General features: G+C 52.0%; 13 protein-coding genes across 13 annotated transcripts; 6 read left to right on the top strand and 7 right to left on the bottom strand.

The window, feature by feature from the left end:
- Nucleotides 1-409: 409 nt before the first annotated feature.
- Nucleotides 410-1,723, top strand: N7532_001870 (putative aminotransferase; the record flags this gene model as incomplete). The annotated part of the gene is made up of 1 exon (XM_056614364.1): nucleotides 410-1,723. The coding sequence occupies one exon, from the start codon at nucleotides 410-412 to the stop codon at nucleotides 1,721-1,723; it is 1,314 nt and encodes a 437-aa protein (XP_056479405.1).
- Nucleotides 1,724-1,900: 177 nt separating this feature from the next.
- On the bottom strand, nucleotides 1,901-2,793 carry N7532_001869 (uncharacterized protein; the record flags this gene model as incomplete). The annotated part of the gene is made up of 2 exons (XM_056614363.1): nucleotides 1,901-2,442; nucleotides 2,505-2,793. The coding sequence occupies 2 exons, from the start codon at nucleotides 2,791-2,793 to the stop codon at nucleotides 1,901-1,903; spliced, it is 831 nt and encodes a 276-aa protein (XP_056479404.1).
- A 2,831-nt stretch (nucleotides 2,794-5,624) lies between these two features.
- N7532_001868 (uncharacterized protein) lies at nucleotides 5,625-6,922 on the top strand (the record flags this gene model as incomplete). The annotated part of the gene is made up of 4 exons (XM_056614362.1): nucleotides 5,625-5,795; nucleotides 5,850-6,051; nucleotides 6,106-6,462; nucleotides 6,516-6,922. The coding sequence occupies 4 exons, from the start codon at nucleotides 5,625-5,627 to the stop codon at nucleotides 6,920-6,922; spliced, it is 1,137 nt and encodes a 378-aa protein (XP_056479403.1).
- A 138-nt stretch (nucleotides 6,923-7,060) lies between these two features.
- Nucleotides 7,061-8,900, bottom strand: N7532_001867 (MFS transporter; the record flags this gene model as incomplete). The annotated part of the gene is made up of 3 exons (XM_056614361.1): nucleotides 7,061-7,396; nucleotides 7,450-8,378; nucleotides 8,453-8,900. The coding sequence occupies 3 exons, from the start codon at nucleotides 8,898-8,900 to the stop codon at nucleotides 7,061-7,063; spliced, it is 1,713 nt and encodes a 570-aa protein (XP_056479402.1).
- Nucleotides 8,901-9,660: 760 nt separating this feature from the next.
- On the bottom strand, nucleotides 9,661-11,702 carry N7532_001866 (MDR family MFS transporter; the record flags this gene model as incomplete). The annotated part of the gene is made up of 5 exons (XM_056614360.1): nucleotides 9,661-10,766; nucleotides 10,820-10,941; nucleotides 10,999-11,309; nucleotides 11,366-11,395; nucleotides 11,469-11,702. 5 exons carry the CDS (start codon nucleotides 11,700-11,702, stop codon nucleotides 9,661-9,663), a joined length of 1,803 nt encoding a protein of 600 aa, XP_056479401.1.
- Nucleotides 11,703-12,928: 1,226 nt separating this feature from the next.
- On the bottom strand, nucleotides 12,929-14,117 carry N7532_001865 (EF-hand domain-containing protein; the record flags this gene model as incomplete). Its single annotated transcript, XM_056614359.1, has 3 exons — nucleotides 12,929-12,951; nucleotides 13,016-13,905; nucleotides 14,077-14,117. 3 exons carry the CDS (start codon nucleotides 14,115-14,117, stop codon nucleotides 12,929-12,931), a joined length of 954 nt encoding a protein of 317 aa, XP_056479400.1.
- Nucleotides 14,118-14,740: 623 nt separating this feature from the next.
- On the bottom strand, nucleotides 14,741-15,815 carry N7532_001864 (putative short-chain dehydrogenase/reductase family protein; the record flags this gene model as incomplete). Its single annotated transcript, XM_056614358.1, has 2 exons — nucleotides 14,741-14,864; nucleotides 14,935-15,815. 2 exons carry the CDS (start codon nucleotides 15,813-15,815, stop codon nucleotides 14,741-14,743), a joined length of 1,005 nt encoding a protein of 334 aa, XP_056479399.1.
- Nucleotides 15,816-16,590: 775 nt separating this feature from the next.
- Nucleotides 16,591-17,976, top strand: N7532_001863 (gamma-glutamylcyclotransferase; the record flags this gene model as incomplete). Its single annotated transcript, XM_056614357.1, has 6 exons — nucleotides 16,591-16,685; nucleotides 16,802-16,833; nucleotides 16,929-16,978; nucleotides 17,127-17,131; nucleotides 17,254-17,338; nucleotides 17,440-17,976. 6 exons carry the CDS (start codon nucleotides 16,591-16,593, stop codon nucleotides 17,974-17,976), a joined length of 804 nt encoding a protein of 267 aa, XP_056479398.1.
- Nucleotides 17,977-18,514: 538 nt separating this feature from the next.
- Nucleotides 18,515-19,454, bottom strand: N7532_001862 (RNA recognition motif domain-containing protein; the record flags this gene model as incomplete). The annotated part of the gene is made up of 6 exons (XM_056614356.1): nucleotides 18,515-18,561; nucleotides 18,644-18,679; nucleotides 18,771-18,997; nucleotides 19,069-19,175; nucleotides 19,249-19,321; nucleotides 19,435-19,454. 6 exons carry the CDS (start codon nucleotides 19,452-19,454, stop codon nucleotides 18,515-18,517), a joined length of 510 nt encoding a protein of 169 aa, XP_056479397.1.
- Nucleotides 19,455-20,939: 1,485 nt separating this feature from the next.
- N7532_001861 (uncharacterized protein) lies at nucleotides 20,940-23,113 on the top strand (the record flags this gene model as incomplete). The annotated part of the gene is made up of 4 exons (XM_056614355.1): nucleotides 20,940-21,212; nucleotides 21,298-21,314; nucleotides 21,420-21,564; nucleotides 21,617-23,113. The coding sequence occupies 4 exons, from the start codon at nucleotides 20,940-20,942 to the stop codon at nucleotides 23,111-23,113; spliced, it is 1,932 nt and encodes a 643-aa protein (XP_056479396.1).
- Nucleotides 23,114-23,698: 585 nt separating this feature from the next.
- N7532_001860 (alpha/beta hydrolase) lies at nucleotides 23,699-24,537 on the top strand (the record flags this gene model as incomplete). Its single annotated transcript, XM_056614354.1, has 2 exons — nucleotides 23,699-24,115; nucleotides 24,202-24,537. The coding sequence occupies 2 exons, from the start codon at nucleotides 23,699-23,701 to the stop codon at nucleotides 24,535-24,537; spliced, it is 753 nt and encodes a 250-aa protein (XP_056479395.1).
- A 387-nt stretch (nucleotides 24,538-24,924) lies between these two features.
- On the bottom strand, nucleotides 24,925-25,353 carry N7532_001859 (uncharacterized protein; the record flags this gene model as incomplete). The annotated part of the gene is made up of 2 exons (XM_056614353.1): nucleotides 24,925-25,028; nucleotides 25,086-25,353. The coding sequence occupies 2 exons, from the start codon at nucleotides 25,351-25,353 to the stop codon at nucleotides 24,925-24,927; spliced, it is 372 nt and encodes a 123-aa protein (XP_056479394.1).
- A 637-nt stretch (nucleotides 25,354-25,990) lies between these two features.
- On the top strand, nucleotides 25,991-26,961 carry N7532_001858 (translation initiation factor eIF2 subunit beta; the record flags this gene model as incomplete). Its single annotated transcript, XM_056614352.1, has 3 exons — nucleotides 25,991-26,042; nucleotides 26,129-26,536; nucleotides 26,795-26,961. The coding sequence occupies 3 exons, from the start codon at nucleotides 25,991-25,993 to the stop codon at nucleotides 26,959-26,961; spliced, it is 627 nt and encodes a 208-aa protein (XP_056479393.1).
- Nucleotides 26,962-27,742: the final 781 nt, after the last annotated feature.

Below are 27,742 nucleotides of genomic sequence, written 5' to 3'. Positions count from 1 at the left end.
GGGTGAAGGCACGGAAGATAACTGATGATAAATAAATTCAATTACTCGATCAAAATAAACAATTTCGTTTCTGGAGAATTTTTGCCGATTAGGAATTGTGATGTGCGGATAACAATAGGGTGTTGAAGGCCCTGCATTCGGCGATGGTCCCCACATCGACTCGGCTTTCGATGGTTCCGATGCTAGCCGTGAATCTCACGAACTTCATATCCACTAGGCCAAGCTCGATTCAATCGTGAATCAAGGGGCTCGAGATCGGAATCTACTTAAGCCTCAAAGACCTGTGCAGCCAGAGGCGGCCTTACATGAAGGGACTGCCAGCATCCCACTTAAACTTTTGCACGTATCAGATTTTTCTCTCTTCCCAACAACCATCCCTCAGATCACTAGTGAGCAGTGAATATCAACAATGACGACACAGAACAAGAGCCCGGTGCTCTCACAACGGGCAAAGACTGTCTCAGAGGCCACTTCCAGCAGCTTGATGTGGGACATCATGAACAACCCATGGCACCCAAGCATCAACCCAGACGGCTACGTTAACGTCGGCGTAGCAGAGAACGCCCTGATGCACGAAGAACTCCTGCAATTCCTCAACAAGGAACTCGAGATGTCGGCCAAATATCTCACATACAACGACGGCGGTGGCGGCTCCGTCAAGCTCCGACAGGCCATGTGCAAATTCCTCAACCATCACCTTCACCCACTTACCCCCCTTGAACCGGATCACATCGTTGTCACGAACGGCGTTTCTACCGCCATCGAGCACGTCTCCTGGGCATTCGCTGATCCGGGCGAGGGCATTTTGCTCGGCCGTCCTTACTACGGCATGTTCATGCAGGATATCTCCCTCCGACCTGGTGCCAAGGTCGTCCCAGTAAGTTTTGATGACGTCGATCCATTCAGCCTCGCGGCGGTGGATAAATACGAAAAAGCGATCCTGGACTTCCAACAAAGTACCGGCAAACGAGTCCGGGGCCTGATGCTCTGCCACCCGCACAACCCACTCGGCCGCTGCTACCCCCGCGAAACAATCATCAAATTGATGCAGCTGTGCCAGAAGTACCAAGTGAACCTGATAAGCGACGAGATCTACGCCTTATCCGTGTGGGAGAATACAGTAGATCAGGATCCGCCGCCAGTCAAATTCGAGTCTGCATTGTCGATTGATCTGCGTGGGATCATCGATCCCGGCCTAGTCCACGTCCTCTGGGGCATGAGCAAGGACTTTGGCGCGAACGGAATCCGCATCGGAGCGATCATTTCCCAATTCAATGAGTCCTTTCATCTGGCGATGAAGGGGATCTCACTGTATTCCTATACATCCGGGATCTCGGATCATCTGATATCGCTTCTTCTGGAGGACTTTGCCTACACAGACTCGTATATCAAGGAGAATCAGAGACGGCTGGCGGAATCATATGCGTACAGCGTTGGGGTGTTGAAGAGTCAGGGAATTCAGTATGCACCGGGTTGCAATGCTGCGTTTTTCCTGTGGGTTGATCTGGGGAAGAAGTATCGCGAGTTGCATCCTGGTGTTTCCGAGATGACGGAGGTTGGAGAGAAGGTCATGCAGAATTTGTTGCAGAGAAAGGTTTTCTTGGCGACAGGTGCTCTGTTCGGGGGTGAGAAGGATGGGTGGTTTAGGATTGTTTTCTCTCAACCTAGAGATTATCTTGCGGAGGCTTTGGGGAGAATTTTTGCGGCTGTGAATGATGAATAGCGTTTATGTGTTGTCAATAACATGAATTGGACGTCGGATTTATTATAGGATGAATGCAAAAGAATAGGTACATTAAGTTTTAAATCCGTGGTATCGTGTATCGCTCTCAACAGGGGGTTCGCTTCACGTGGCTTTTACAGTATATAATTGTATCCAGATAGCTAGCTAGCACAGTACTCAACTTAAGAGGTGACCGCTAGGCTTCGGACCCGCCTCATGACTCAACTCCGTCGCCGCTTCAGAACCTCCCAACTCCGCAGAAGGAGCCCCCAACTCGGCAGGCCGCGAGTAATACGCCATCTGTTGTTGCGGCTGCGCAGTATCTGGGTACACAGAAACACTCTGAGCAGATTGTGCCTGCGCAAGAGCTCTTACCCGACCTCTGCGCTCCCAAAAAGCCCATGCCAACGAAGCAATCGCAATGACACCAAGCGGCACGCCAACGCCGGCTCCGATGGCTGTTTCCCGAGATGATGATGATGAGCTGGAGCTAGACCCAGAGCTGGAGTCAGGACAAGAGGAGTTTGTGGAGTTTGATGTGGAGCTGACTGCGAGAGCGGCGCGGCCTGGGATGACGGTTCCGACAGGTACGGAGACCGAGCTCATGGGGCAGCTGACAGTGCCGTTGTCGTAGGTAGCCGTGCCGCAGCAGTGGACTGTCTTATTTCCGGCGAAGTTTGCGGCAACGATTGGGAATCCGGAGTTCTTGTTGTAGTCGTCTATCGGCGGTGTGAGTTTGGATCTCGAGATAGTGTGAAAGAGCTCGTGTGGAACAACTTACAGCAGTATTTATAGGAGCCGCACGAGCTCCAGCTTAGGTCGGTACAGCTTGCTCGCGACAATGCGAATCCCGACGATTGCTGGAGATAGCATAGCCCATTGGACATGCAGATGTCGCCCTTGTTGCAACAAAAGGTAACATCATCATCCGTACAAGGGACATCTGCGGTCGCTTGTGACGAGTCGGGGTTATAGCATTTGCGACTATCACTGGCAGCCAGACAGGACGTCGCGCAGAAGAAGATCGCCAAAACGCCCAGCAAAGACCACGGCCTCCGCGTCGAAAACATCGTGTCGAAAGGCTGAAGAAGGAAGAGCAAGGTTGTGGAGAGGGGCGGGTGACGGGGGCGAGAGGATAAGCAGGGACCTTAAGGTGATGGTGGAGTACAGTCAGAATAAAGGCTAGGTCTTACGCCCCAGTGTTGAAAAGGCAACTGATAAACATCAGTGGCCACGTTCTTCAAATTGACCTGGGGGCCGAAAATTTGGTGGGCTGGCGAGGGTGATCATCAAATGAATTTGGACAGGCATTGCTGCAGAAGAACACCAATCATGTCGCTAGTAACTAGTGTGTTCTTGACGGGGAAATTGATGGAAACCGCGCGGGTGATATATCCGTATCGTTATCATTCAGCAAGTGCGAGTGTCTCGACGGCGATAGTGATCATCTTGAAGTATCTGCAATGAGTCTTAACATGCGAACCAGGCGATCAGGCATGCCTTCGATCGGATCGATCGCCATTCTCAATGTTGGATGAAACTCCAGGGTGGTGCACAACAGGCCACTGAGATGTCCAGCATGTGGAGCACTCTGTCCCAAATACGAGTGGAATTCCGAGGACACGACGGCATGGGGTTCCACAAGGGCTCAACGGCCTGGTCAAGGGTCGTCAGGGGAAGATATACTCAAAGGCCAATTCCCATGACCGTTCCCGCAAGCCAAACCTCCCTTGCCAGGAACAAGAGATATGCGGAATTACTTGTACCAGCCATGGTTTTCCTTTTGCAAGTTCAAGTTCCAACGCAGAAAGGAGCAGCTATCTCGATTCTGGTTTAGTCTGGTCAGGCTATGGCTTGGCGTAAGCACACTTGTTCTGTTTTTTCGATGCAGATCATTGCCAAGATGGCTGGAAGGGTTTGGGCTCGACGATATGCTGGCGTCCTTATCAGATTGTTCGGGCTTGATTGCTGAAAAGCGAAGCGACTAGGCCCACGGCATGAGAGAGATATGCGTGGAAAGAACCGTCCCAGAGGTGCCTGGGAAGGTGAGAGGGGCAAGATCTTTGCTATCTAGAGATGGGCGGTGATATATCACGTGACCCTTTACTATGCTCAGCCAATGCCATTGATTATGTACATTTGTAAGCTCCACGGTCAAGACAATAAGCATATGTCCAACTTTGAAAAAAATTGTTTCTATGAGTTCAATCTTTTTGCAATCTGAATGCCACAGGCTTCAAAAGGGATATGTCAGCAGGGATACAATAGATAGTCAACTCCACACTATCACTTGGCCATAACAAGACTTTAATCGACGAGCTTCCATAAGCCACGTGTGACTGATCTAGGGGGAAAAATCCAAGTTTCAAAACAGAGACTACGTTGATGTAGGACTCCAGTACACCACCCTGACTAATTATTCATACAACAAGTTATCGTCTGATGACGCTTTTACCGAATCCTTTACCGCCCTCTTCATGGATGGTAGTAATGCTGGGACAGCGAAAAGAATTCCAAGTCTAAAGACTGCCAACGAGCCTAAGTTTAGACTGAATCATGATGCTTTCTAGAACAGATGTGCGACGCATTACTGAGTTACATGTGATGCAGAAACAACAACCAATGCATGCAACACTAGTTTAGGCCCAGTGCGAAGATGCGCAGTTGGGAGTTGCGGGGTTGAAAACTTCCATTGGGCTTCCAGTCTCTTCTAGACGGGGAAAATTCCCGAAAGCATTTCGATAGAGGTGGATATTCCCATCGTGGTACGAGTTCGAGAGCGACCGGAGATATTTCCCGTTGACATGGATTTCTCCAGCCCGTATCCTCCAGTCCGTATCCCAGAGAAAGCTGAAGGGTTTAACCACAAGGTGAAACGACTCCAGCTTAAGTTTTGCAAGTCCCCATGATAATTATTGATCTTAACGAAATGAGTTGCCAGCGCTGAAACAAGCCCGTCAGCTCGGAATAAGCCTCTACCACACCTAACTTCTCATCTAGATTTGCTGGGAATGATAAGCCGCAGCGACGACAAAATTTTCAAAGATACTCTGAAAAGTCCTACTAACAGAATGATGCCAGAGTGCTTTCCATGACTGAGGTTCTCCCGACAAGACTATTGAAAAGTAAAGAGCCTTGGGTGGGGACCGAGCAAAATGGAAAAGATTTTCTCTATAAAGAGGTATTCAGGGCCGACGCATGGGGCGATTGCTCCGGGCTATTGCGCAAGGGGTAGGTCCGGACTGGCTGGTCTCAGAAACTCTCCGTGGGCACCCACGAAAGCTGAAAGATCGCGCCAGTTGGCGTAGGCAAGGCAGGTAGCGAGCGCAGAGGCGCGCCTGCCACATGGTGGGTGGGCCTGGATCTTGATCTTGATTGCCCAGCTGATCAAATCACTACACCGGCCTCGCCCCGTTTTTATTGTGGCGAGGCAGGGTTTTCAGCTGATACAGCCTCGATAAGCGAGTTCAAACAGTGGATGAATCCAGGTACATTAATATGTGTAGGGTACTGATGTTAACAGTTGAACCTCGGCAGTCGCAGATAGTCTTCAAAATCGCCGATCAAAGTTTACTTAAGTTGGTAATCGACGCGGCAGTTCGACCAGCCAACAAACTCAAATGGCCCGAGGAATTGCCCTCTCTGAAACACTCGTGGACAACCGTTGGCAAGACCGCCGGATCGAATTGCACGGTCCGACCCCACTTGCTCGCGCCACGAGGCCAATCTATCGAGCTGCCACCAAGCCTCTCACGATCCACCGGTTCGCTCCCCACTTCACATCAGTTCGACTCAAACCGCCGAGAGCCGAGACTTGGACTCTCCCCCGACGATGTGAGGGGGCCATGGCTAAATATGGATGCCCCTCCATTCTGCTACTTCTCATCCCATCTCTGCCATCATGGGATTGCAGGAGACGTTCCCTGCATATGGAGGGCGCGGGCCCGGTGATCTCCGGATCGGTCTCGGACTGGGGGCTGTCGCCACTATCTTCATGATCTTGCGTGTCTACGTGCGACTGCGTGTGAATAAATTTGGGACCACTGCGTTGATTTGGGCGCTTATTGCCTGGGTATGTGCTTGCGTGCACTCGAGCTCTAGATTGTGTTGCTGATTCAACTTATAGTTGTTGACGACCATCACTCAATGCTTCGGCATCATATCGATCCTCCATGGACTGGGAAACAGAATTGCAGTGGTTGAAGCTACTGGCCAGCTGGGCAATTACCTGCTTTTCACATGGATCACCGTCTTCTTCTTCAACATGGCCATTCCGACTGGCAAAGTTGCTGTGGCCGCTTTCCTGATTGAGATGAATTCGCAAAGCAGTGAGTTCAACCAGTTGCCTCAACAATCTTACCATACCTAAGTTTCCGTCCCAGACCCGAAAACCAGACGCAGTTTGATCGTAGTTGCTGCGCTGAATATCATCCTCAGCATTCCCCAGATCTTGCTAGCCTGGTTCCAATGCAGCCCTCCGGACGCGCTTTGGGATCCTTTGCGACAGGGCCAATGCCATCACGAAACCAGTGTCCGCTACAGCTACTTCATCGGCGCCGTTGCTGCACTTTCCGATTTCTATCTTGCCATCATCCCGGTGACGATGCTGGCCCCACTGAGGCTCGGTCGCAAGTTGAAGTGGGGATTGAGCTTCCTGATGGGACTAGGGGTGTTTGCCGGAGCGGCGGCAATCGTCAGATCCTGGGCTGCCAAATTCATTCTGAGCGATGATCCTTCATGTAAGTTTTACACCAGGTCAATTCCTCAAGACGATTACTAACGAAATAAACAGATGGTGTCGGCATTCTTTTCCGCTGGGGTGAAGTCGAAGAATGGATCATTCTCATCTCCATGTCGATCCCACCCGTCTGGCCACTCTTCCGACCCCTAACACGACACTTCATCAAGTCCAGCAACTTCTCTCGCAGCCCTGACAACTACAATGGTTACAACAAGTACGCGTCGATGAGAGGGGACCTTGCCACGTCCGGTCAAACTCCTGTCGTCACTACCACCATTTCCATTTCGTCCAATAAGGGACCTGCCGCCGATGCCGAGACTGTCCGTGCATCATCGTCTGCTTCATCTGTGACCAGATTCGATGAGGAGGAGGCGGAGACACCTCACACTATCTTGAGTGGTCCCGGCGGTCCAGAGGGATGGGTCGAAATGTCTCATTATAAGAAGCATCCTCAATGAGAGCGTGATTTAGATCTAATGTCATATGTATACCACTATCCATTTAATCAATCTTTCTATCAATCAGCCACAGCGATCCCACACTGCAGTAATCCCTTCTAATTGAAAGCAGATATCATCAGAAAGGGATATCTGCTATTATACCTTCACCTCCTCCGTAACAGCATACCGACTCCACCGCCGAATAATAGGGCCATACCGATAGAACACATATGGCACAGGAACCATGATCGCACTGATACAGCCCAGTATAGTCAATGTCCAATGAACACCCATATTCTGGTAGAACGGAATACCGACGATGGTCATTCCACCCGCAGCACAGTACCGCGAAACCGTCATGAAGCCCAACGCTGATGCGGCGTAGATATCATACGAGTCGATCACGTACATGTACGAGCTGATGAAGACGCAAATAGTCCCGAACCCAAACAATCCAGATGCGATGATGGGCGACCAAATCGAGATCGAGGCCTGTCTCTTCATTAGACTCGAAAGGCTTCATCAAGTAAGGTGTCATGACTTACAAAATCCGTCCAGCCCATCCAGAATAGACTAATTGGGATGGCAGGTGCCCCAAACATGGCAAACCAAAGCCGGATCTCCGGCTGCGTGTGCACGCCATCCAGAGCATGCGGATCAAGCATTGGGTCGGCGCCCTTAGCAGCCATAGCCGCCTGCGTGAAATCCTTCTTCGTCCAGCGATAGACCAGCGGCACAAGGAGCGCAGCCAACATAATCCCAACATACATGGCAACCCAAACGATATTCGTCAGACCCTGAGAGATACCATATGTATCTGTGAAGATGCAGGTGTACCCGTCAAAGAAGGTAAACAACACAATATACAACACAGTCATATACAGCGAGATAAGCAGGATAATCGGTTCATGGATTGTAATGAGAAACTGCCTCTTCATCGCACTCCCAATGCGAGCAAGAAGATCAATTTTCTCCATATCCATCTCCGAGCGAAACCGGTCATCCCCACTGACATACCTCAACTGCCTTCCCTTCCATTTCAACAAAAGCGGCGTGTATGTCTCCGGCTGGAAGAAAACGATCAGCACGAAAATCGCACCGGATCCAATGAAGATAATCCAGCTCGTCCAGCGCCAGGATAGAACGCCCGTCTGGCCCATGTAGGAGGCGAGGACGGGACCGAGCACGGGGCCGCCGAAGGAGAGGACCGCGTACATGGGGAAGTAGATTGTTTTCTCGAGCGGGTTCCATAGGTCGGCAATCGTGCCGCCGGCGCAGGTTAATGGGGGACAGCCGAAGATACCGGCGAGGAAGCGGAAGGCGAGGAGGGCGCCGATGTTGGGGGCAAGGGCTGCGCCCATGATGAAAATCATGAAGAGGGTCAGTGAGCCTGTGTAGACTGCGTTTCGGCCTAGAATTTCGGAGAGAGGCCCGCTGACGAGGGAGCCGGCTGCAAAACCAAGGAGGTATAGGCCTGTCCTTCTGGTTAGCTTCTATACTAGACCTGCTAGCAGCACAAATTTGGATGGGCTCGGAAGCGGGAGATACCTGTAACAAGAGACCCGACAACATCACTGACGTGAAATGCCGCCGTAGTCTGCGGCAAAACACCCGAGTTGATCGAAGATGCCGCTCCAACGACCCATCCCAATGCCGAGACGAGTAAGGTAGCAGTCAGCCGGCTGGATAGACTCCAATTTCGCGGATTCTGAGGATCATTCTCGCCCTCCCAGCCGACAATCAAGAGGTGGGCCGGCTGATCCTTTGATCCGAGCTGTTTCTGGACATCGACACCAGCGGACGATAAATCGGGGGTGGAATTCTCGAAGTCTTGAGATTCTTGCCGGGCAGGTGAATTCGCCGTCAGGGTTGTTGGAACAGAGGAGACTTGGTCGTTTGGACTCGACGTCTCCTTCACGGCCGTGACGGCCGGGGGATTCCCGGGCTGCGGTCGAATCGCATTTCCAAGTCTTCGATACTGCAGATACGACTGCATATTTGGGTCTCGGGATTAGATCGGAATTGGCGAATTCCTGGGTTGTGTTCTCACCGGTTAAGCCAATCTGCGACTGGTGTGTTTCTTTGATTGTTCTCGAGGTCAACTCGAGGACGGGGATATTAGCATGCGAAGCGATGGGGAAAGGGACAGCACTTTTTATCTATTCTGCAACCCTCTTGGCCCGCGCTGCTGATAAATCCTGGCGTCGTTCGGTGTCTTTTTGATTCCGGACTTGCCTGGTGGGTCTATTGCGTAGGGCCGATATCAAGCTGTACTCGGTCGAGAGATGATCTTGGTAGATCTACTCGGTTTCTATGTTTTATTACCTGGAAATTATAGGACTGAGGTAAATCTTAGGCTCTTTCATATACTACTCCCATTGAATTTTTCCTCTTCGCTTTTTCTTTGCGCTGTCTTCATCTGCGGCCAAGCGTGGAATACTTCCTAGATCGACAGCTCGGGGGTAATTACCCGAAGCGCGGCGGGAGAAGCCGATTGGAAAGTTGTCCGACCGAGCAGATCCTGAATTCATACGATCTACGAAGACACACCAAGTTGATATGCAATCATGCAAACACCGAAGGCCGAGGCCGATAGAGTGATTGATTTGATTCTTATATTTTCATTCTATGAATGTCCAGACTCCTTTTATTATATACTATTCAAGTAGCGACGCTGCGGAGAAAAAGAGTAAAAACTCCGAAGCAAACATCGTTAAAATTAGATAGGGATGGGTATCAGGTATCAGTATGTCAGCCTACGCCTCGGCCTCAGACTTGCCCTGGGCCTGACGTTCCTCCTCTAGACGCTCCTGGCGTGCCTTTTCCTGCACGTCGAGACCGGTCTTCTGAATGGTGTGAGACTTGGACAGTTCACGGGGAACAATGAAGCACGACAAGATGAAGCCGAGACCAGCAACGGCAGTGTAGAAGATCCACATCCGGCTCAGGGCATGGGTGAATGCGCCCAGAACAACGTCACGCTGAGACTGGTCCAGACTCTGGATCAGAGACTTGGATGCACCGGCGAAGGAGGAGGAAATCTCGGCGGCGCGCTCTTCGCCGATGGCGGCAATGAGAGCACTGGACTGCGTCTTCATGACGTTCTGGTAGATGACTGTTCCGAGCACGACGGACATCGAGGTGGACAGCTGGCGCACGAAGCCGAATGTCGCTGTGGCGGTGGCCATATCGGAGGGACGGATGTTGGCCTGGAATGCGACCAGGGGAGCTTGGAAGTTCGGGCCGACACCTACACCCGCAATCAATTGGAAGATGATGATCCGGGCCCAGGAGGCGTAAGGCTTAAGGTCGATGAACAGACCGAAACCCAGACACATGAAGAAGAGACCGGCAATGATGAACTCGCGATAGCGACCGGTCTTTTTCATGCCGACACCGACGATGGCGGAAACGACGGAAAGAGACAGGGCCATCGGGAGGACGTAGACACCAGCCAGAATAGGAGTTGCGAGGAGAACGGTTTGGAAGTAGAGCGGAAGGTAGTAGGTTCCGGAGATGAAGACGAAACCGTGGCAGAAGCAGACCATCAGGATCAGCACATTGTACCACTCATTGAATAGACGAGGCGGGATGATGGGAAATTTGGCCAGCTTCCACTCAGACAGCATGGCAAGGCCCCAGACAAAGACGCCGAAGACGATGAGACAGATGACGGTCGCCGAGTCCCACGGGTAGTTGACGCCTCCGAATTCAAGTCCGAAGAGGAACATGAGAGTACCGCCGATGATAAGGAAGGTTCCGGCCCAATCGATACTGCGTAGGCCTTCCCAGAAGTTGGTCTTGGGTGACTCGATGTGCAGGAAAAAGAAGAGGATGACCAAGGAAACGCCACCAATGGGAACTGTGAAGCTGTGTTAGTTCAAAACTCTTCGCAATTAGGGAGTAACTACTTACGATTGAGCCAGAAGCACCACCTCCACGTAACAGAGGTGGTGAAAGCACCACCAATAATGGGTCCCAGAGCACCAGCAATGGCCCAGGTGGCGCCGAAAAGGCCGTAGTACATAGGTCGATCTCTGCAATTCACCGTTAGTAACTTGCCAATCAACATTAGCGGCTAAGTTAATCCATACCTCATGCTAAAAAGATCGGAAACACTGATATTGGCCAGAATGATAATACCACCACCGCCAACACCCTGGACAGCTCGACCAGCCACAATCATGGCCATATTCTTCGCCAGGGCGCAGACCAGACTACCAACCAAAAAGATCACATTGGCAAGCAGGATAATCGGCTTGCGACCCCAGATGTCGCTGATTTTGCCCCAAAGCGGAATACAGGCCGCGTTAGCAAGGAGATACGACGAAGCGATCCATGAGTAGCCACTCTCGGAAGCACCAAAGTTGGCGGCAATCTTGACAAGCGCGACTGAGATGATAGTCTGTGGCAAAGTTAGTTCAACTGCTTGACCCTCGGATTTCATAGGGGAGTACATACCATATCCAAAGCCGCCAGAAATAGAGCCATCTAGAATAGCATATGTTAACAAATGAGTCGCACGGGAGTCCAGCGCAATGCGCCAGGGCCTGGAATAGCTTACGCAGAGCGCGATCATGACGACCACAATCTTCTTCTTGCCCATCTTGGCTGCCTGCGACGGTGTGCGGTCTAGCGGAGCGCCAGACGCCTTCTTTTCGATCACATCCTCCTTCTCATTGCCCTCGGGGGTTGCTGTCATATCGGTTTGTTCTTGCGGTGCAGTCGCGACGGGAGGTTTCTCCGAAACGACAGACTCGCCGCTGGACGAATCATGATGTTGTCGCTTGGCCGACATGGTGAATCCAGTGTCGCGAAATTTCTCCGATCCTGAGACGACAGGAGAAGGAAAGGAGCAAGGAATTTAAGTGGGGACGCCAAAGTCCGGCAGGGCGGCGATTTTCGATCGATCGGGGACCGCGATCAGGGAGGCTGGGAGTCTTTTTCCCAGGGACGACAGCGTTGGAGTTCAAGCAGGCATGTCAAAGCGGCATAGAGTGCATTTATGTGCATGCGCCAGCTTCGTGTTGCAGGTGGGAGTCATCGTAAAACTCGGAGTTAAGTTCCTATGCGCCAAAACGGTGGTGGTTCCGCGGACGTCGGGAAGGCCCGAAATGCCGAGCGCCGAGCTGGAAGGGTTTAGCCTGACGCTGTGATTGCCACTATGCTCTGACTAGAAGTAGGTGAGAACAAATGAACAATGGGTCGATGTCGGAGCCTGATTGAAATAAGCACCGGCCTGGTGGTCTAGCGGACAGTTTTATGCGATTGCGACGCTTGCGGGCTGCTCTACTACAAAAAAGTACTCCCACGCGAGTCAGTGATGTGGGGCGGATCCATTCTACAAACATTCTACAAGAAAAATGCAACTACGAGTAGTCGACCAGGATTGAACGACGGGCCGTTGAGAGAATAAAGAATGAAAATCACCGGAGCTGTGTGAGTATCTCGAATGTCTCATTGCAGTCTTAGCTGCGCGTCATGCAGCTCGGCAAATCAGCGGTTACTTCAGACCTGTCACATCTGCCAAGAACGTGGAGCGGAGTTTATTGCAGAAAAGCAAAACGAACAAATGAGTGGCCATTGGCAGTCATATGAATTAAATAATACGTGTTCGTATGCCTGAAGTACCTTAATACTGCAGCAGTGCATTTTGCGGTCGGAGCATACTGCATCCCATTCGTGCTTTGATCCCAAGAGATCCGAAAACGGTAATCCGTTGAGACGTCCACATTCCAACTATAATCATGACGACATACGTTGAGATAGTGTTATGGCAGAAAAGAAAGAAACGTTCTTGAATATGCGTACGACTGAATAACGCCCCGATCAAATGCAACGGCCTGTCCGAAAACTCTATGACTGAAACAGATGTGGGATCGAAGGGAAGGGGTATAATGGGAAGGGAAGCCAACAATAGAACAAAAATGAAACAAAAAAGATGAAAAGCTCGAATGGTGCGCCAGACATGTGATGAATGTCGCGTATCGGTGGTGAGTCGAAGCGAAGAGGGTTCGAATTCGACTAATCTTGGAGTTGAAGGATTTCTATTAGCAGCAACTGCGGTTAATAGGGATAGATTATAGCTGTTCATCACAAGTAACAACATACCAGTCAAGAACTCCTCAAAGCTCACGGTAATATATCCATCGCGGTCATCGTCATACCGCTTGAACACATCCGTCATGCGCTTCAAGCTGATGCACGCCTGCACAAAGAGATCGAAGCTCATGCCGCTGTGATGGGGACTCCGCGGCGGAGCATTCAACTGACGCGCCTTACTCTCAAAGGTAGAAAACAACACGGAGACAAACTTCGGGCTCAGACGGTATCCAAATGCGACGAGCGCATTCTCAAACTCTTGCAGACTAATCCGGCCGCTGCGGTCCATGTCGAAGCGATCAAACAGTTCCCGCCACGCCGCCAGATACCGCCACAGCGAGACAAACTCGTCAAAGTTGATAATCCCATTGCCATCGCGGTCGAACATACGGATCATCATCTTCACCGTCCGCGGGTGAAAGGAGGTATAGTCGCCATTGACGAGGGCAGAGCCCAGTTCGTGCTCTGTCAGCGAGCCCGAGTGCGACGAATTGGCCGCCCGAAACAGCGGGAAGAGCTGTTGCGGGTCATCACTGGTTGGTGCTGACAGTGGGGGAGGCTGGGGAGACTGTGGAGGGCGCGACGAGGGCGGGGGTCGATTGCGGTGCGGTTGCGAGGGTGGCGGGCCAAAGCCGTAGTTCTGCGGTGGTGGCGATGGATGCAATGGGTGCGGCCGGTATTGGGAGGAGGGAGGATTGGCAGGCGAAGGGCGCCCGGTGAAGGAATGCGAGGCATGGGGATCCTGCGGGCGCGGGGGGAGGGGACTTATATCCCTGGTGTGGAGGGGCGCTGGAGACCGGAACACGAGGTGGCACGCCAGCGGGGCCTGCTTGCGGCGGTGGTCGAGATGGCAGAGGCTTCTGGCTCTGGCTTGGGAGCTGGCTTTGGCTGCTCGATACCTGCATATTCCCGATCATCTGCGCGACCTGTTCGTTGGTTTAGCGGGGGTGAGAGAGACGTTCGGCGGGGTGGGCGCAAGTACCTGCTCTGGTTCAGCGTGCCTATGCCATTCCACCAGGTCAGCGATCGATGCGGCTTCGCGAGATTTGCGTCGGGGCTTTGCAACTCACGCTGGCAGCGCATCGGGGTTGTAGCTTTTGTTGTAGGCCATGGTCAGGCCCTGACGCAATCAGGTTCGAGGGTGGATCGCGTGGTCAAGAGCCCTTTTCTTCGCAGGGCGGTTGGATAAACGGAATGGGCTGGATATCGGATGAAAGATGCGTGCTCACTCGCAGCCCGGTAGGTGTTCACAAGAGAAGCATGGGAAGGGATTGAAAGGGGGAGGCTTCTTTGGTGTCAGGGCGGAGCCGTGGGGCGGTGGTTCAAGACGATTTTTAGCCCAACGCCAAGTTACAACCTCCGACTAAACGACGCGTTTGTACCCCACAGCAATCACCAAGTAAATGAAGAGCCATTTCAACAGTGGGTCACTCTCCTTTTGTGGTGGCGTTCAGCCCTACGTTCGTGTCAGGAATGCTGTGAGGAACTACGAGGTATGAAGCTCAGAGAATACACAAGACTTAGTAGTACACTAGTACGTACGAGTGGTCGGGAGAGATTGGCGAACGGCCCCCATGATATTGATACATCGCGCCTTTGCGGCTCCACTACGGTTTAAAAATAATACACTTTCGAGAAACGAATACGAGTCAACCCATTAAACGCCTCCATGTTCGCCGCCAGATCGCCAGATCCCAGATGTCAGTGATGTCGGTAATTTCGTAAGTCATGCGCTTAGATGCGCTGCGCAATGATTCGGACTTCGCCTGCCTGCTCCTCCATGACCCCCATGATCTCCTGCCACGCCTGCGCCTGGAGCTCATCGCCCTTGGGGCCGCTGGTCAAGGCCTTGGACTCGCTAGTGGAACAATTGTTATTCGCCTGCTTATATCGACAAATGCGAAGCAATGGTGAATGTGAATACTTACTCGAGATAATCATCGCTGCGCCAGCAGCGGCCGTGGGAATCAATGCCCTGCACAGTTGCACTAACCAGCGAGCGACTTCCCTGTTCGGCCGTGCGGGCAAGGAGCTTGTACGCGAACCACGAAAGGCAACGCATGTAGAACTGGTCATACTTTCGGCCAAGGGAGGAAGCGCAGAATCCCGGGCTAACGGTGTTGACAATGACCTGGAAATATCCTTGGTGGGTGCACGCCAGATCGGCGATAGTCTTCATCGCATATTCGAGCAAGAGCTTGGACATGGCGTACTGCTTCGGGCCCTTGAACTGGTCGGCTTGGTTCACATGGGCGAGCAGAGGACCCTCAGAAGGAAAGCTCTCGGGCCGAACACGAACGAATTGCTGGCTGGAGACAGCGGTCAGGTGAGTTGGCTCGGTCGCGGTCGAGCTCAGTCGCAGCTTGGGAAGAAGTAGAATGGCAAGCAGCGAAGTCGACAAGGTATTGACCTGCAGGGTCTCCTCCCAGCCCTCGGGCGTCACAGCATAGTCACGGTTGAGCACGCCGGCATTCAAGAGGGCCACATCGACTCGGGGGAGGTCGGCATTGACACGATTGGCGAAGTTCTTGACGCTGTCGAAGCTGTTCATGTCCAGCTCCCAGACCTGAATCACATCCTGTCGGTTGGTGGACTTTTCCAGCTGGGCTTTGGTGATGTTTCCGCGTTCGACATCACGACAGCCAATAACCAGAGACTCCACACCGAGATTGAGGAATTTGATTGCTGCTTCGTATCCCAGACCCGAAGTGGCGCCGGTCAAGATCACGATCTTGCCCGCAAAGGAGATGTCATGTGGGTCCTTGGGGGACATGTACTGCATTTTGAGAAGACGAAAGATGCCCGCCATCTTGAAGATATCGATGATTCGATGATCTTGGAAAGCGTCTCTGAAGAGATAAAGGAAAGCCAGGAAGCGTCGAGCTTTAGGCTGCTTCTGTTTACATTCGAGAGCACGTGATATGTTGCTGAGTCATTGGGTCAAAGTGGGGCTTGCGCCTGCCATTCTTGTCGACACTCGTTCTACTCGGGATATCGGTGCACTACTGGCTACTGACTGGAGTGTAGATGGCCGGATTTTTCCATAAGATACTTCATTTCCGTTATCAGAATGTGCCTACTTAATTTTTTGGACAGGTTGCCAACTATAGTACAACAAGCCTCGTAGTGTTAGAATCGAATTTGCTGCCTTGCATGAATGGGCTCAGGAACCAGATATATAGAGTTGCACTACACAAGAAGTGGACCAGTGAAATCTGTTGCGAGGAAAGCTCAGATGCACTACTTCAGCATAATGTCTTATTCGATCGACATGATGCCATGCGATTATTATCAATCATCTCGAGAATTATGGATATCCACCAGCGCATATGGCGACACCAAACAAACACTGCAAACACCCTGGGTGAAGCGGATTTCTCAGCGAAGCCTCCACGCCCACACCTTGAAGTATACAAGGACATACAAACAAGGCCTGCATCGATCCGGCTATTACCCGCCAATAAAAATCTGTTAATCGTGTCTTGTGCTTAGAGACAGATTTCATCGTTGCGCAGCTCGGCCTAGCAAACCTCGGAGCAGCCAAGAAGCAGAGGCAGCCCCGCCATCAGTTCCGCATTGCGAGGATGGCAGCTACATTGCAGGGACACCAGGTGCACCCGGAAGGACGGACGTGGAAAAATCATTTCCCCAAGAGGGATCTCTGGGTGTTCGGATATGGGTGAGTTTGGTCGCAGAACCCCGTCTTTTCTACGCGAAAGATGCGATCTGTGGAAAGAGTTGAATGGCTCGACGTTTCGCGACGTTTCAGAATGAATCCCCGCTAATTCTATGCAGGAGTTTGATTTGGAAACCACCGCCTCATTACGGTAAGCGGAATATCCTACACCGGAGTAATTGAAATACGCCAAATCGTGGTGGTTTCAATCGAGTCCGACCGAGCTAACGATTACCACGTCAACAGACCAGCGGGTACCCGGATATATCAACGGCTACGTGCGGCGCTTCTGGCAGGTAAGCGACCCTCTCATTGAACACTAAGACCAAAGAAAAGGGCGAAAGAAGGAATCCGGCAGCCTGGTTATGATTCCCCAATCTCGCCCGTGTTTCAAGCCTAGATCGATCGAAGCTGACATGAAGCCGCAATGTGGCGTTCTTGCAGGCTAGGTACGTTTGATTTCAGGTGATGGGAGACCCTGTCTTAAGTGGAGCGACCTGAGTCCCTTGGGACTCTCAGTCTCATCTGCGTTCAAAGCAGAGAATTGTGAGCCACTGACCGCCGAGTGCAGCACCGATCACCGTGGTACACCCGAGCAGCCGGGGCGGGTTGTCACTGTAATCGAACGGGAGTTCTGGGAGACGCTTGACGACCCTGTAAGCACTTCCATCTTCTATCTATGCAAGATTCATTGGCTTGACTTGAACAAGAGCGTTCGCTCAGCCTCAACGCCATCCATTCACTAATCCCCAACTAGCTAGCTCACCTCGAATCCGAATCAGCCTCGACCGGCAAAGTCTGGGGCGCAGCCTACCACATCCCGGCCTCGCATGCTGAAGAAGTACACGACTACCTTGACGAGCGTGAAATTGATGGGTATACTGCACACTTCACGCCCTTCCATGCCGTATCCCGCGTATCCACGCATACAGTTTCGAAGACCCCCGAGTCGAGCGAAGAAACCCCCATCGTTACCATGGTCTATATTGGCCAGCCCACTAATCCACAATTCCTGCGAGAACGCGAGCAGAGAGAGCCAGAAAACGTCGCGCAAGTGATTAGTGCTGGTCATGGACAAAGTGGTAAGAATACAGAGTACCTGTACTTGCTGGAGAAGGCGCTCGAAGGACTCGGACTCGGAACTGCAGATGTACATGTTACAGACTTGGTCAGACGGGTGAAGGCTATCGAGGCCGACGACCTGGCGGAGGCCGAAGAGAAGGAAGCAGAAAGAGACGTGCGGAAATATTTGGAGTCTGCGGGAGAACCGGTACATGGAGACAAGATCGAATGACAAGTTCATTCCAGAGACGTCCCGGAGTACCCCTTGGAATGCGGATTAGACTAGACAAAGGGCTCGACTGTCCAGAATGATGAAAATAGAAGTTGACTGTTCCCCTTCTATCATTTTAGACATTTTAAGACAATACGAAGCCTCGAAAAATGGAACATGTACCGGACCAGAGGAAATGTGCGAAGGGGAGAGAGATGACCCACGGAAAGACCAGAACAAAGAACAAATTAACACTGGTCCAGAAATAAGAACTAATGTAGCGTCAAAATGCTGATCCTCTTGGCCTCGGCAGCTCAAGAGTCAGAGCCGCCACCGTGTAGCCAAATTGAGACGATATCAGGGAGAAAAGCCAAAAACAGGGAGGGAAGAAAAAAAGGTTCAAAGCTCAAAACGACGCCCAGGATTTGTAGGCCACATTGTATCAAAGTCCCAAACTCGTCAAAATTTCGTCAAACCCTCTACAAAAGGAAAGTGGGCGAAGAAGCCTTTCGTGTGCGGAGACAAAGATGTAAACAGGGGCATCCTGAATGTCTTATAGTTATTGACCTTCAGATGGGGCCGGAGGCTGTTGGTTGTTTCGCCACCCTAAGCGGATATAGATAGTCAGTACATTGTCAAACAGCACAGCAGACATTTTTAGCCACATATCGACGGGAGTATGACTCACCACCGCCTCCTCCATACCCGGCATTCGCACCGCCTCCTGTAGGCCAAGTAAGTCCATGGATAGTAGAAATGACATGATGGGAAGGTCGTTGCAAGTACCGAGACTAGCGACGTGAAAGTCTACATACCATAGCCGCCGCCATAACCACCTTGGCCACCACCGTTGCCGTAGTTATTGTAACCACCGCCATATCCTCCACGGTTGTATCCGCCGCCACCACCGCCGCCGCCGAAGCCGCCGCCCTGGTAGCCGCTTTGGGGCTGTTGGTTGTATCCACCACGACCCTGGAAGCCACCGTCGGGACGGTTGGGACGATCAAAGGCTTTGTCGACTCGAATGACACGTCCATCAAATCTGCGTGAATTGATAAGCCAATTAATCGCCGCGATTGACTGAATGAAGGGAGCATCCCTCGAGCGCCTTACTCCTGGTTGTTCATTGTACTCATCGCAGCATCGGCCTCGGCCTCAGTCGCGAATCGGACAAAGCCGAAGCCGCGACTACGCAGCGTGGCGCGGTCTTTGACCACAATCTAGAAAGAAATTAGGGTCCGGCAGCAGGGGGAAGATGAAAACGAGGCTCTTCGGCTTGAAATGGATACTGACAGCTTCCTGAATCTCGCCAAATTGCTGGAAGCCCTCGCGGAGAGTCTCATCATTTGTGTGCCATGAAAGGCCACTTGTGATAGTTGATACGTGGTCAGTTCGTTGCTTCTGACCCGAACGGAGAGGCGAACCCCTCCAAAAAAGACCGAAGCCAAACGTGCGGGGGAACAGGACAGAGTAACATACTGGACAAAGAGCTTGGACATTCTGGTGGACTGCTCGCGAGACCCCCGAAAATCGAAACTGAGGATAGATTAGTACGAGAGGCAAAGCGACTCGACAGAAGCGACCCACGAAGGAGAAGAAGTGATGGGTTGTGCTGTGCGCCGAGTGGCAGGGAGATCCTAGTGGTTGCGAAACGAGTCAGCAGTCAAACCGTGTAACAATCGCACACATTGCTTTAGGGCTTCCACGGCCTTGGGACCTCGCCAGGCAGGCGGTGGCGCCAATAACGAGACCAACCAACGAAATTGTGATGCTTACTGGAATGTTTTGGCTGCGGGCTGCAACCAGTGACGAGGACAGAGGTCCAATGTAGAGAGGGATGAAGGCCAGAGTGGGGGAGGGCAGGCTGCTGCAGAGATAATAGCCCTTTCCACCCACCCTCCCCCAAGACGAGTCCCACCGACCTAAACCTTGAGCTGATTGAATTCTCGGGACCCGACGGCATGGCTTGCCCGTGCTCCATCAATCAAATGCCACCCAAGGCTGGATCTAGACGACGGGGGACGCTAGCAGGCATCGGCTGATGGGCGTTGCCAATGACCCCTCCCTTGTCTGCAAAGTCCGCAAACCGGTGCCCGATAACTGCTTCGTCGACATCTACAACCGTTGCAGGAGGCGAGTTACTCAAGAGGAAAAATAGGACGATGCACCGCCCGTGTTGTAGAACCATGCGAAAGCGTCGACAGATCATGCTATTCGGCGAAGGACCCTGGAACGCAGAGGCGGGCTGAAGCGGGACCTCCACGCACTCGCACCCGTGGAGCACACTGGCGGGCCCAAACTTGTGTCCATGGGGCAGGTCCGTACCTCACAGGTTCCCTTGCAGTGCGGGCTATGCGCGAGTCTGCAGTATGGGATCGGCCATGGTCAGTCTGTGGATTAAACAGCGTAGATTGGCCTGGCCCGCATGCACCATGCAAAAAGCGTCAACAGTATGGTCTTGGACCTAGCCCTGTCAGGTCAATTGGGGCTCCAGTCTGACCGCAATGATCATCCGCAACCAATCCACGCAATGCGTGCAGGAGGGGCTGTCGACCCACATGCCGCTTGGGCCATAGGTCGGCAGGACTCCGGACAGCAACGGAGATCCGCAGATGGATCGGCTTGACACTTCCTAGATAGAAATGCCACTTCTCCTGGCGCAGAGGCCGGGGAACACGGGGAATCCTGGACGTAAAAGGGCTCTACGGACACCGTCGAACGAAGCATCAATGCGATTCGGTGGTGTCATTGTCCAACTGTTGCTCAAAGTCATCTGCACAGCAGCGCCCTGCTACCATGGCAAAATGCCTCATCGTGAAAGACCCGGAGAAAATCCATGTTGCTCAAAATGGCCAAATCGAGTAGAGATTGTGAGACCGATGGGGGCAGATGGAAGAAGATAGAACGGGTTCAAGGTTGAGGTAGTAGTAAAAAGTTAGAGTAAAGACGCGGGCGGAGCGGAACAACAGTCGTGCCTTCCCCAAATGGAAAGTCTCGCGAGCGTCGACGGCTCGCTGGCCGGCCGTCAGGTTGTGCCCTTCCAGTCTCCTCTCCAATTGCATCCGCCGGCATCAGCTGGGGCGCTGGAGATCTGCATATCACACCTCCTCTTGGACCCATGGAGGCGACAGGCCAAGGTTGGATTTATCGATGGCTGGCGCAGATATCGCCAAGAGCGTCGGGACAGGGTATGGGCCATCATCTCCCACAGTTCTCTGGATTCCCACACCGAGCCGCTGACCCAAGTCGAGATGCAGGTCCGGGCCAGGAGGATGCGGCTATTGTTGATGGTGGCCCCCAATCGCCTCTGAACCCGCTGGATTCGCTTGACCGAAATACCAGGGACTCACGGCCGGGAGGTAAAAAAGGAATCGAGATGAACTCGAACCCGATGACGATCTTCCATTGCACCCCAAGAAGAAGGCGGGAAGGATGTATGAACGACGGCCACGACACAGAACCAGAGAAGATCGATATGAATATCGAAGTGCGGCAATCTCCCATGACCACTCGCGCGAGAAGGCAAAGGTGCAGCGCCCTCGCAGAGCGAGAAAGCATACAATCAATGACCATTTCCGGGCAGCAAATGTTGCTCGTGACAGACTGACGGTAAGCACCGGCCCCAGAGCACAGTGTGAAACCCTCGCTGACCTTTCCATAGCTGCCAATCGCTTCCAAACTTGGAATCTTCAGCAAAGGCAAAGCCTCATCCCCTATCAAGTCACGGCGGCGCCAGCATCTCAATTCATCACAGAAGAGGGATGGCTGGGAAGGCACGAACGTCCCAACCTCACCACTATTGGACCACGCATCGTCCCCAACCGACCTTTCATTGCGTGAGAGGAAAATACCTTTTGACATCGCTACAACTAGGGGGAAAGGACCAAAGCTGTCGAGACTGAGTTATCACACTCGTGGTAAAGAGTGGCTTGATATTTATCATCATAGTTTCCCAGCACTGCCTGACGAGAAGAAGGCGAATCGAAGATCAAATAAGTCGATCAACGCAAAGGATAGAATTTCTGAGAGACGACAAGGGCCAAAAGAGTCAAAGAGATTCTCGATTCGAGAGCTGACACCGTCAAGGGAAAAGGCTCCAGCCCATGACGGACAACAGAGGTCCTCAAGTGCCAGCGAGCACATTGCTTCTTGCCGGGAGCCTCGGTCTTCTACGCCCTACATCTGGTCAACGAGTGAGCCCCGCGTCTCCCGGTCAGACCAGACTGTGGAAGCGCATCTGTTGGCTGTACTCCACAAGGGTCTCTCTTTGAAGGGAACCGATGACCAAGGCTCAATGGTCCATCAAACTCGACACTACTACGATCTCCAAGACCTGAAGAGCATTTTAGACGCAAAGAAAACAGCGTGGGGAGTGCAGACGGTTGCTGCGAGCGTCGGGTCTCACTTACCCTCAAGCTTGGTAACCGGATCTAATTTCGCTCCATCCGATGTCTCTGAAGGCCAAAAATCCTTGGAGATTAAAAAGACAACGGATTGGCGAGGAAGCATTATGGCAAGACCTGGGAACCAGTTCTCTGTTGAATTTATGACGCCGGATCAACACCAGCTGCATGCGTATCGGCTAGAGGATGACGACGATCGCTGTTTGTCATCGGCTACAGACGAGGCATGTGGCCATGCTGATTTGAGCATGGATGTCATTGAGAGTGACTCAAACAATCAGGAGCTCTTCTTCAAGAAGCTAGATGCGCGCTTGCAGGAAATAGTCGGATCCGAAGGTGAAGAGTTGACTGCAGCGGGAGGGGAGCTAGAAATACTTGAGACGTTGCAGGGATCCTGGCACGGACTGCAAGCGGACTCTGGCTGTCGAGCCACACGAATTGCAAACAATGACAGCTGTGACCGCCTTAATATACTTCAATGCAGCAGTATGGAAGCCAGGAATGCGCTTTCTACGATGCCTCGCGGGACGTTCCCTTCTGTCGGGGCACAATTTTCCACGGAATCCAGTGCACTCTGCAACGGCAAAGCCCCCACGAGCCACCACTTTCTGACTGGCAGTACCTCTAGACCGGAAAAAGAAAGGAGACATTTTTCTCCTCTTACCAGCAGCCGCATTCCTCGGCTAGCGACCCGGATGAACTCTAAACGAAATGACATCCCTGCAGGTTTTTGGAGACAACACAAATTATATTAAATCGCAAAGATGCAAGACCTTACCAGACCTTGTACAACATCCACCCTTCTATTTCTGAATAGCGAATTGAAATAACCTTTGTACCAACAGAACACGGGTGTCTCTTCTCTCGGAGATTGAGCGATCTGTTCTTATATTTTCCAGGACGCCAGGAAGTCCATATCATTAGTGTACCCCCAAAGACTCCCATTTGCATCAGTATTTTTCTATCCAGTACTTGTCACGGCTGATTGCCCGATGGAAGTAGCACATTACTTTCCTCGTACAGTATATACATAGTACAACTCCCAAGGCTACCGAAAGCAGTATCCGCAACGCAAGGCTTTGTCTTTGGCCCCCAGCTGGGTTTTCAGCTAAGACCAAAACAGCCAGGAAAAAAAAACCCGCAATGAGGGGCTAAATCGAGGCCATCCTGTGCGGGTCAATGCAACTTGGTAGATACACACATCAACGACCCTCGGCGCACTGCTCTCATAGCTCTGCACGTTGGTTCAAATCGTTCAGCCCAGATTGCAACAATCATTCTGCCCCCAGATTCCGTTTGACTTTGCTACTGGTCAACCTGGTGAGCCAAACATACTCAGAATGTCAACTTCAAAGCCATCAGTACTCCTTATCCCCGGCGCGTGGCACCAGGGCGAAGCCTGGATGCTTGTCGCTGATCTCCTGCGCGATCAAGGCTACTATGCTGAGCCTTTGACGCTGCCCTCGGCTGGCGGGCCCTCGTCTAGTACGATTGCCGACGATGCCGAATTCATTCGCAATAAATATCTGAATGATCTTATTGCCCAGGGACGAGATGTAATTGTGGTCATGCACTCATACGGGGGTGTCCCCGGTACGGAATGTGTCAAGGGTTTCGCGAGGAAGGACCTCGCAGCACAAGGCAAACCCGGTGGCGTGGTTGCGCTGGTCTATGTGACTGCCTACCTGATTCATGCGGGAGAGAGCCTGTCATCTTCTTTGCCCAAAACTGAGCCTAATATCATCGGATCTGTTAATGTATGTTCCACCCGCCTTTGACATGCTTAAAAGTACATTGTTTGGAAACACGGCACCGTACTCGCTGCTGACTTTTTTCGTCATAGGGCAATGTGACACAACCTGCAGACCCGAGGCATAACTTCTATAATGACCTCGATGATGAAACGGCCGCCAAGAACATCTCCCGGCTGGTACACCATGCTATGCCTTCCTTTGTCACTCCCCTCACCTATGCGGCCTACCGGGACGTGCCAACGAGCTATCTTTTTTGCGAGCAGGACGTAGCTCTCACACCGGGTTTCCAGCGGCATATGGCGGCAATAGCTGAAGAGGGGCTTGTGCGTACCCATACTTGCGCATCAGGTCACTCTCCCATGCTGAGTATGCCGCAACGGGTGGTTGATGTGATACACGATGCAGCTACCGCTGTAAGTGCTTAGTCCATGCACCGTATACATCATATAATGATGCACCGGCACTGCTTGTGTCGGACAAATCGATTGGCTGGGTATATAAAGTAGAACAATATTAAGTAGGAAAAAAACTACTCAAACATCTAGAAGTCTAGCCCCGGACCTTTGGAAGGTCTGTAGTGATTGTCTCCGCTATCGCAAAGCCATCCATGGCCACGGAGAATAGCTCATCTGTTCAACGCCAACTGATGCGGGAAAACGGCAAAGATATTGCAAGGAAATAGTCGATGAAAGCGTCTGACCAGGAATGTGGGTGACGTAGGAGGGTTGATTGTAATTGGGGGTATCATGATCCGAGAGAATTTGCCATCCATGATGGCTTCGAGTAAAGGAAATGTCGGGTCGAAGAGAGGATCACAGACCGGCCGCAGCCACTACTGCTCCGGTTCCCTTGAAGAGAGTCGGGTTCTGCACGACCACTTCGACAGGGTACTTCCATTGCATGAATCTGGTCCAACCTGCAAGTGATATGATTAGTATGGCGCCCTAATTCAACCTCAAATGACAAGACTTACTCCAATATGCACATCGTCGGCCCACGTACTTTCCGATGAACGGAACCAGTACCATTGTGAGAAGCAACTCTAGCTGTTCAATGCTCTCCCGCCACTCAGCTTCTGCGTCCGAATAGTCGGAGAGCGTCTCGAGATCGGTATCTGTTGTAGACTCCGAAGGAAGGGATGCGAGATCGTCATCGGTCTCATAGGAGGGGTCGGTCTCGGGAACCATGTAGGAAGACATGGAGAAGGAGGGATTCGACTCGGAAAGGGGATCGGCGGACATCACGAAGGTTTTGCCGACGCATAGGTGACTTTCGAGGAAGCGAAGATGGTATAGCAGTGACCTGCCTGCTGCCCGGCTGGTAGATTAGAGCATCGGCGTTCGACGGTGCTGGTCAATGTTGACGACTCGCCGGCCGCCGCGAGGCTTCCCGTGCACCTGGCACGTGATCGAGATCACTGACTCATGACCACGTGACCGATAACAGGCTCGCCTTCGACGGCGGATATCGCAGCGCAGCGACAAATTCGACACTGTCGACCCATTCACGAAGATCCGCGTCAAGAACGAACTCGAGTACCCGTCGCAACCCTCGGTGCTGGAGAATTTGCATATTGCAGTCGCAAACATGGCGGACACTGTACGTCATATCCTGGTTTCTTTTTACCGACCCTCCCACATTTTCTTTGCTTTGCACAATACCCCTCCGATCAACCACCACGGCGCCAGCGCAGAGCACTTCTGAACTTCCTGAGTACCGAACCTGCTCTCAAGAGAACCGCTCGACCTTGCGCATTCTTTTTCATCACTTTTGAAAGATTGGAACACACCCCCACTAATTTTGTGATCTTCTTTCTCGTTACAGGAAGCCACTCAAAAGCAACGCAAGTCGGTTGCATTCGACGAAGGATCGGTCATCATGGATACCAACGGCCAGGTCACAGACGCCCCTCCGGCTGAAAAGCCCATCGGTACGCCAGATAGCACCCCCTGGGCATTCGAGATTCCCGCCCATCCACATCGGTGGATCCGCTAACCAGTAACTACTCTGCTATAGACCAGGAGGTCGACGAGGCCACTGAGATGTTCAAGAACCTTTCAAAAAAGAAGAAGTCCAAGAAGTCCAAGGACACTGATGCCGCGGAGGGTGACGAGGCACCCGCCGCCGAGGGCGAGTTCGACCCCTCCCTCCTGAAGAAGAAGAAGAAGAAGCCTTCCAAGAAGGACGCCGGTGACTTCGAGGCCAAGCTTAAGGAGCACGGTGTCACCGAAGATACCACCGAGGAGCAGGCTGAGGAGGTCATCCCCGAGGGTGATCTCGAGGCCGGTACTGGTATCTGGGCTCACGACGCGACGCAAGCCATTCCCTACTCCCTCCTCGTCTCTCGCTTCTTCTCCCTCGTCCAGAGCCACCACCCCGACCTCCTTTCTAGCGGCACCAAGTCCTACAAGATCCCCCCCCCCAGTGTTTGCGTGAGGGTAACCGCCGTACTATTTTCGCCAACATCGCCGATATCTGCAAGCGCATGAAGCGTTCTGACGACCACGTTATGCAATTCCTGTTTGCTGAGTTGGGTACCAGTGGTAGTGTTGATGGTAGCCGTCGCCTGGTCATCAAGGGTCGTTTCCAACAGCGTGGTATTGAGTCCGTTCTGCGGAGATATATTGGTACGTTATGTGTTTCCTCTAGCACCCGACATCTCTCTAACAAGGAATTTCCCAGTCGAATACGTCACTTGCAAGACATGCCGCAGCCCCGATACCGAACTCAACAAGGGAGAGAACCGTCTGTACTTCGTTACCTGCAACTCTTGCGGATCCCGCCGTTCCGTTGCCGCCATCAAGACCGGTTTCCGTGGCCAGGTCGGCCGTCGCAAGCGTACTGGTTAAATGGAGTCCAGGAAAAAAAAGCTGGCATTTGTGGAGGTGGGAGTTTCTTGTTTCTCCTCTTTATGGCGTGTCACCTACTACAATCTTTCGCGGATGGAAATAAGGCCCGCTTGGCTATGTATCTTTTTCTACCGTTTAGGGGATTTGCGATGAAGCAATGATTTGAAGGATAGAATAGTTCGGCATGAATTGACTGCTACGATCAAAAATTTCTATATCCTCAGCTCCGTATTGGACAAGCTTAATGCCCGTATGCTAAATGTCGAATCCGTGCAATGGCTCCCTATTCTCTTAGCTCTGGGCGTATCATGGAGGGACGACTTGGAGATGTCATGCGTAACATAGCCCACATTGCACCATGACGGCGTGGACTCTTAAGCACACGAATGCGCATCGACTATTACTGACACGGCAACTCTGTCAGAGGTGCATGTCAAGCTGCATTGGCCATTTCCCTTTTTTTTTTTTTTTTTTAATTCTTTAATTCTTTAATTTTTTTTTTACTTTCATTTTCTCGGCAGTGTTCATCATCTTTCTGTTGTACCACTCGTAACCATGATGACGATCAATCGGGATATAAACCGCAAGCTGTGAAAGATATCGACCCTTCTAACGCTCTACTACGGACTACCGGTTGACTTCCGCCATAATAGATTCGAGTCCTCGCTCCCAGTTCAGTAGAGTATTCTGCTGAAAAGAACAGTGTTAGTCTGGAGTACGATGAAGTCAGGAGCCTTTTACATTGAGAGAATGATGTGCCGAATGCTGAAGTCGGCCACAT

This window comes from Penicillium argentinense, assembly GCF_028826775.1.
Source record: "Penicillium argentinense strain IBT 30761 chromosome Unknown utg000002l_segment0_segment0, whole genome shotgun sequence".
Classification (NCBI taxonomy): domain Eukaryota; kingdom Fungi; phylum Ascomycota; class Eurotiomycetes; order Eurotiales; family Aspergillaceae; genus Penicillium; species Penicillium argentinense.
This window is presented reverse-complemented; position numbering and strand designations above follow the sequence as displayed.